The sequence below is a fragment of the Helianthus annuus genome, chromosome 10 (genome assembly GCF_002127325.2).
Source record: "Helianthus annuus cultivar XRQ/B chromosome 10, HanXRQr2.0-SUNRISE, whole genome shotgun sequence".
Classification (NCBI taxonomy): Eukaryota; Viridiplantae; Streptophyta; class Magnoliopsida; order Asterales; family Asteraceae; genus Helianthus; species Helianthus annuus.
The window spans coordinates 135,506,442-135,514,801 of record NC_035442.2 but is presented as its reverse complement, the minus strand read 5'-3'; the positions used below and the strand labels follow the sequence as shown (position 1 = coordinate 135,514,801).

Below are 8,360 nucleotides of genomic sequence, written 5' to 3'. Positions count from 1 at the left end.
ATCTTCCCAAGGTGTACTATTACCCAACTCTTGAACTTCGGGGTTAAACCTAACTCTCTTGGTTCGGGGTTTCTTTGTCTCCTGACTCTTTTTAAGTATCGAATCCCTTTTCTCTGGGGAAAGTGGATTCTCATAGTTTGCCTTGCGGACAAAGATTCCTTCTTCTAGATTTACCGGATTTCTAGAAGAAGATGCTACATCTAGTTTGTGGTAGATAGCAGACAACTTTTGTTTACCCATACTGTAACTATCAAATAATCAGTTAATAAAACAAATAATCCCAGAATAACAATTAGTAAAATTAAGTATCGTGGTCCAAAATGATTTAATTTAGGCTTAATCAGTGGCTCGATCAGTGGCTCAATTTAATTATTAGCTCTGATACCACCTTCGCTGTCACGGCTCCCCCACCCACCCTGGACGGAGTCGGGGGATCGCGAGACAGTTCCCGTGGTATTTAATTAATGCGGCAGCGGAAGTCTTTTTATAACAGGATCTTTTATCCGTGAAATATGCTCGTTTAATATATTACACCAAGTTTAAGGGATACATCCCATAATTTACAATAAGTTGATTTCACATAGAAATCTTTATTTTTCAAAACACGTTTTATTCATTTATTTACACTGAGCCACTTCTCTGAGCTTGATAGTGCTTTACTGCACTTTTCCTGGATCACACAGATCACCTGAAACATGTTTGAAAAAGGTTTTGTCAGCGGGAAATACTGAGTGAATCATTCTGTTTTCTAAAACGACCCGTTAGTTATAATTTACAGTATTAAGAGCGATTACAATGTTTCTATCAACCAATTATCAAGAATGGGTATTTGTCACTCGATTCATTTCTGTGACTGTGGTCATACCACTATTGGGTCCCGTTGCCCAAATAGTGACGGTGTACTCACACAGAGTAATAATAACTCACATAGAGTAATATTCACTCACATAGAGTGATAATAACAGTACTGTGCACAATACCCCACATACCAGCTGTAATTTGGTGATTACAAAGACTTAATCCCTGTATTTATAACCTTTGAAAATAATTTGAGGTATTGTAATACTTACTCACAAACTGTGAGAAAACAGTTAAAAAGAAGAATGACTCACATTGCAGATTAACGAGCAATAGATATAAGCCTACTGATTAGCCTTGCTTAAACCTAATTTAACACAATGCACACACACAGGTTAGTAACTAATACAGCAATTACATCAATTCACGAGATTAAACCTTCACAACGATTAATCAGTGCAATACTCGATAATTCAATCGGATTCACAACGAATAACAGAGCATAGTCCGAATTCGAACAGCACTCTAATATTCAAGTCGAAATCACGACGAATAATCAAAGTACAAGCTCAATTGAGCAGCACCCGGACTATCGTTGGATAGTTATAATCGATCGGACGTTGAATCGTAATAGCGATCGAGTTATTACCCTGATTGCGGCAGCGTTTCGATAATTGTGTGTGTGTTGGACTGTTTTGCTTATAACTCGACGTATATTATGAATTTTAACGTCGTTCAAGTGCCAGATTTCAAGTCCCAACCCCTGCTATTTATACTGAAAATTTGTCACCGTCGCGTAGCGCGAGGGGGTACCCCTTTAGGCGTCGCGCTACGCGAGTGACCACCCTATTTTCATAGACTAGGTTTTTGCGTGTGTAGGCTTGCTGAGTCGATAGATTTTTAAAATTCTATTTCGACAGAAAGTTATGATGATAATCGTAGCTAGGGTTTTGCCCCCCCTGAGTTTTAGGGGCCCTGATCCTGATTCTGATTATTCTGGAAATTTTAGGGTTAGTGCAGAATTACTTGGGTTTCTCAATTAGGGTTTCCTTATTACCTAATTACCATCCTAATTATGGATTTTAGTGGCAGTTGTTACACTGAGGTTTGGGTACATTTGCTATTTTCGTTCAAAATGACACTTTTGTACCATTTCGCCCCCCACGTTTGTAACTTGTTGCCATTTTCATCCAAAATGCTTAACTAAGTTACTTTATACTGTCAGATGGGGTATTTTTTAAATTTCTCAATTATAAGGGGGTAACTTGTAAAAAAAATACATACATACATCCATACATATATAGATATTCTCACATATAGGTTTTATGATCGAATTTATCGATAATAGTGTATATCGATCTCAAAACACACATATAGATACTGCAATTAGTCAATTGTATGTGTTGATTGAAAGTTGAAACAGAGAACGCGATGTGATGATGAAGATGAAGATAATTTGAAGGTGAAATGATCGAATTCAGTTATGCGTACATCAATACACAGAAATACAGTTATACACACACATGTCTGAATACACACATATAGATACAGAAGTTAATCAATCGTAACTGAAACAGAGCATACGATAGAAATCATATGAATAGGAAGGTGAAGTGATCGAAATTTAGACCTTTGACGTCAACATGAAGGTATATTTCATCGGGGTTAGGACCGAGATCAACATCATTGACGGACTTGTAAACGAGACCGTCGTCCCTGAAAAGCCCCATTGAATATGTGCTTTTCGTGAAGGAGATTAGTCTGAGAGGGAAAGGAAAAGTAAGTTACCCCCTTATAATTTTGGGAGATTTTAAAAATACCCCATCTGACGGTATAAAGTGACTTGGTTAGGCATTTGGATGAAAATAACAAAAGATTACAAACGTGGGGGTAAAATGGTACAAAAATGTCATTTTAGACGAAAATGGCAAATGCTCCCAAACCTCAGGGACGAAAATGGCAATTTACTCTACAAATTATAATGTGTTATGCAATTACGTGTAGAAAAGTTTTGCATGTTTCCTTAATATTTAATTATTATTTTGGTCCTTAATACTTCAAGCTCGACTTGAATTATTTAATTATTTTTTTACTTACTTACATATATGATTATATACATATAACATAACTATTATTATTTAGTTGTTTTTATCATAATCCTATATACATTAACTTATTATATAATATATATGCTATTGAATAAAAACTATATACTCTTATAAATAATAAATTCACTTAGCGGTTGTTTGTTTACCTTTTAATGGTGCTTTTAATGGTTCAGACCCCTTATTGGTTCAGACTGTTTGTTTTGTAAGCAGATGTCTGAATGGTTCAGACATTTGCCTCTGAATGGATAAGACCTTTAATCTGAATTGGTTAGACATTTGTCTCTGAATGGTTAATTATTATACCAACTCTTACTGGGTTCACCTCTTACTGATTCAGCATTTAATGGTTCAGCCCTCTTACTGATTCAACAATTAACCATTCAGAAGTTGTCAAACAACCTCTTAGTCTTAGTCTCCCGAACTTAATCAAGCTTTATAAATGAAGCTCTTGGCTCAATTTAATGCCCAAATTCTAATTACAAGGAAGTAAATGTGATAAAATATTAAAATGTGTAGATGTGTATAGTCAAAGGACCAATATATGCAAATGACACCATTTTTCGGGGGTTTAAAGGAGAGTTCCATCATGTTAGAAAAACAAAATTCAAGTCCACTAGGGCTCAATTCGATTCATCAAATTCGAGCCCTAAATTGCTACTCTCCTGATCAAAATCTACGCAAATTGTGGAGAAAATCGTGGGCCTTTCAATTTCAAAATTTGCCGGTAACTCAGACAACCGATTCGTCTTGCAACCATGACTGAGGTACCATCTTTATCTCCCGAAACTCATTCTGATTGACTCTTTCTAATTGAATTTGATCTTTTGAAAGTATATTGATTGATTTCACTTAAATTGCAATCTGTTTTATTGAGATTCATCGTCTGAATCACATGCTAATTGTGGTTGATAATGATAGGATAAAACTGTAAAACACCAAGCAACTGAAGAGTAATAATAAATCGTTTCATATTAGTTTAATTTAGTTGGAAGAATCACAAATCAAATGGTTGGATTCAGTAAGAAAAAAAAACATAAGGTGATAAACAGAATATCATGTTGGACTGAAATTATATCTTAAATACTTGATTAATGTGTTAAGGCTTCATAGTTCATACTCAATGCCTACTGTCCACATTTGTTCTCTTATATGTTTGATCACGGATACGTAGGATTAAGGTGAAGGACTTTTAGGGGAGGGTATAGTTGTGGTCTAGCTCTGTGATGTATATCGGGTCACGAACCGTTCACAACAAAGTTATCGATGATTTAGGCATTCAACAAGAACCATGCAAGGGCACTTTGGCCGATTGGGTGTGTTCATTTTAATCCAATTTATTAGCATGTCTAGTCCTTGCTCCACGTGATGCTCCAATTTATTTCTAGTTTATTTTCATTTTTATTTAACCATTTCCATTTAGTATATTTTCATGTCTTTTCGTTATTAAGTCTCTACAGTTATGTTAGTGATTAGAGTAGTGGAGTTATGGGCAGTTTTTATTTCCTTTTCTCATGTAATTGCATGTATTAAAACGGAAGATTGGATGAATGGAAGTTAGTGAGTTTTGAGTAAAGAATTTGTTTTCGTTAATTTTCTCTCAATGGATTTTGAGGTGAATTAATTGTGTCTATGCTAGCTCAATTGTGGCATATTGAGTGGTGTTCTTAGACCCGAATTTATAACCGGAGTGGTGATTTCTGTATCTTCGGTAGTGATTCGCAGCCCTACTGTTGGTTTTGGTGGTGTATCTGTATCCAAAACGAACCGTAGATCTATCTTTTGTTTTACCGTTTTATTTGAACCGGTGATTCGAGGGTCCTACTCCTATCACTCTGTCTTAGGGGCTTAGAGTTTTCCTACATTGTATGTGGACTGTACAGATTGTTGTTTACCTTATGTCTATATGCTGTTATCTATGTGTTTATTTAATCTCTCACCGTTTCTTTGGTTTTTGGTAGCTTCCTGTTTTTATGTTTTTTAGCACTTGTTTGTTTTATGAGTCGGGGTCTCTTTTGAAGCAAGCTCTCTATCCCATTCCTCGGGGATAGGGGTAAGGTTTGCCTACATCCCATTCCCACCCTCCCCGTCCCCAGACGCTAACAATAACTTTGCTACGGGTGGTATTTACTGGGTATGGTTGTTGTTGTCTTGGTTTTAAAAAGCGAGAGGCGCACAAAAGCGACGAGGTCTAAAATTGAGGCGCGAAGCGCAAAGTGCAAAAGCGGTGGGCTTTTCGTACCCAAAGCGCAAGATGTTTATATAATTTTTTTTTATATATCCCATACATATCCCATAGGTTTTTAGCTTCCTTTAACCAAAATATAGCTATAAGTAAGGCTTTTATACCATTTTAATTACATGTACAAGTCAAAAAACCCAAGGTACAACATTTTTATGCATTAAAATGCTTAGGGTACATGAGGCGCGCGCCTCAGGCCAAAAATCCCACAAAAAAACATCAAAAATTGCGCTTTTTTGGCGCTTCCTGTAAAAACACAAGGCGAGAAGGCGAAAAGCCCCAAGACCTGCGCCTTGTTGCGCCTTGCGCCTAGGCGCGCCTAGGGCGCGCTTTTTAAAACCCAGGTTGTTGTTGTATAGAGGTTGCAGTAATTACTGTGATGTGTGCCATGAGTATGTGAGCTTGTGAGCATGCACCCACGTCAAAAGCATCATGACAACGTGGGTTACCATGCATGAGAAGTGTGGGTCAACCAATTATGTCTTCCTTATTATGTTTAGTGTTAGGTTAAGTCTTTCATTTCATTTCATGTCAGTTAATTTAGTCATAGTAGTTAGTGGGTTAGTAGTAGTAGTGGGTCTTTTTATCAATCGAGTTCTTGGTCCGGATGTAGTATAATTAGCCATGAAGTCCCTGCTTTAGATTATGAATGGAAAATATGAAAAGTTAGTCTGTCTCTCTCTATAATTTCTTCTGGCTTCTCGTCTTATTTCTTTTGGCCAACTATTATCGGTTGGAATCACAACATAATGTGTATGTGCTCAATGATCCTGTTATATATGTAATTAAGTTGGAATGTAGTGGTTTATAATTTGTACATCTTATTTCTTTGATATCCTTTACTATGTCACTGACATTCCATTTCTTTGTTTTTCAGTATTGGGTTAGCCAGGGCAAAAAATGGTGCGATTTATGCAAAATTTTCATAAACAATAGTACTTCCAGCATTAGAAATCATGAGCTTGGCCAACGTCACAAAGATAATGTTACCAAGAGGCTTTCTAACATGCGCGATGAGAAAGTTGCCAAAGATAAACAGAAAAAGGAAACTGCCCGTGTTCTCTCACAAATTGAAGAGGTGAGTATGATATCTTGCATGAGGATAATAGTTAGTATTTATATCATATATCATTTCACTTCTTGTGTTGTTTCAGATTATACTTAGCAGTGTGTTGACTACATACAATATCTCACTTTTCTTTTATATTTTGTTTTGATAAATTATGGACAGAAAGCAACTCGTAGTTATCAAAAGGACATATCTACTGCAACTTCATTAGCTGCTCCAGCTAGCAGTGAAGGGACAGGTGATGGCTCTACGTTTGGATGTTAGTGATTAAACTAGTAATTTAAAAATAATAATAATAATAAGGGGCAATTTCATATTTACTTGCATAATTTTATATATGCCCATGCAAAATTATAATTATCATCTATACCCTTACAAAGTAGTGAAATATCATATATACCCAATTCACTAAGAAGACAATTTTACCCTTATTTTTCTAAAACTTTGAAATCTCATATATGACCTTTAACTTCAAAATTATATTTACTCATTTCTAGCTTAATTTATTTAGCTTAAATATTATATATGGATAATGCTATTGTTTATGGGAAAAAAATATAAAAAAAATGGGTAAAAATAAATTTAAGCTTAAAATGTGTTATATAAAAATATGAAGTTAAAAGACGAGCATATATGAAAACTTAAAAGTTAAAAAAATAAGGGTAAAATGGTTATTTATTAGATTGTTTTTAATAAATTGAGTATATTTGATATTTTAACTATTTTCTAAGGGTATATATAATTTTTTTAGTTTTGGTTGGGTATATATGAAATTAATCCTAATAACAATGGTAAAAGAACATACATTCTACGTCATATACCATGGTTATTTTTTTCATTAAAACATGTCATTTTATTTGTGACAGAATGGGAACATGACACTTCATCAGGTTATTACTACTGTAAAAGTAATGGTTGTTACTATGATCCAAACTCTGGCTTCTACTATACCGATGCTTTAGGTACACTCCAACAAAATTGCCACGTGCACTAAATCAATCTTTATTGAACTTCTTTCGATTTTAAGATTCTTGATTTTACAACAGGTAAATGGGTGACACAGGAAGAGGCTTTTGCTGCTGCGGCTAAACATTCTTCCGGGCCCATACAAAAGAAACCCATGTTTGCTAATGCTACACCATCATTGACTTCAACAAGTCAAAATGACTCTAAAGTTCAGCGTTCGACTGTAAACCCCACGCGTTCTGTTAACAAGCCATCATCTCTTGCTATAAACAAGAGAAAACGAGCAGATAACAAACCGAAAGTTATATCTGAGGAGGAAGCAGCTGCACTCAAAGCGAGGGAAGCTGCACGGAAGAGAGTTGAGGAGAGAGAAAAAACTTCTCTTGGTCTCTATAAACGTTGGTATGTAACCACACATTTTCTTTTTTTTTTTCTGCGAAAAACTGACGTTTATTAAATAATTATGTAGAAATGGTAAAACTAGTGGGTTGGTGGTCAAAATGAGTAGTTTTATAATTGATAGCGGTAGACCAGAAACACTTTGTCTAAATTTTTTATACAAGCAGTGTGTCGAACATGATTATTAAATATAACTGTTTTAGTGAATTTCTATTTTTTTTCACGGACTGATATGAAGTTTTACATTAAGTATACACTTTGGGAGACTTTGACCCAATTGACTAGTTCTCTTTAAGCTAACTTTTTTAGTTTGGCCCATTTGAGGTAAAACATTGCCCAAATCAACCTGTATGTTTGTATATAGGTCTAGATTTCCGCCTTTAGAATTCAAGGCTTATATACTACTGGTTTGCCTTTTGATCGGTTTTCTTTGTCTGTTTTGTTTTTTAATACAGAAGTTGTGAGCTGGAAATCTGGTGATTCGGGAAACAAACGGCTTTGCTAATGATGCTGTACTTTTCTGTGACCGATCCTTGTTTTGAATCATGAAGCTAAAAACGAAGACAAATTTGTAAAATGGATTCATTTCATAGATTCACATCGATCTGTTTTATGAAAAATCATAATTATATTTTTCCTATATATTAACGGTCTTATCAAAGAGGCCCCGGATCATGCAGTAACTGACAGTAAGATCCAGAGTTGAAACTTCACTTGAAAGGTGGGGGGTAGGGACCTGGGCTTGGTGATTTGAAGTCCAAATTATTTTGGGCTGTTAAAG

General features: G+C 35.3%; 1 protein-coding gene across 1 annotated transcript; it reads left to right on the top strand.

Annotated features, from left to right (window-relative positions):
• The first annotated feature begins 3,468 nt into the window (after positions 1-3,468).
• LOC110885759 (zinc finger protein ZOP1) lies at positions 3,469-8,240 on the top strand. Its single transcript, XM_022133467.2, has 6 exons — positions 3,469-3,670; positions 6,023-6,223; positions 6,377-6,452; positions 7,081-7,176; positions 7,261-7,582; positions 8,035-8,240. Coding segments are annotated over exons 1-6 (705 nt in total). The 5' UTR covers positions 3,469-3,661; the 3' UTR covers positions 8,036-8,240.
• The last annotated feature ends 120 nt before the right edge of the window (positions 8,241-8,360 follow it).

Bases quoted from the DNA above. Each gene is read 5' to 3' on its own strand.
- LOC110885759 (XM_022133467.2), top strand. The intron at 6,224-6,376 runs GTGAGTATGATA...AATTATGGACAG, and splicing joins TTCTCTCACAAATTGAAGAG to AAAGCAACTCGTAGTTATCA. The intron at 6,453-7,080 runs GTGATGGCTCTA...TATTTGTGACAG, and splicing joins AGCTAGCAGTGAAGGGACAG to AATGGGAACATGACACTTCA.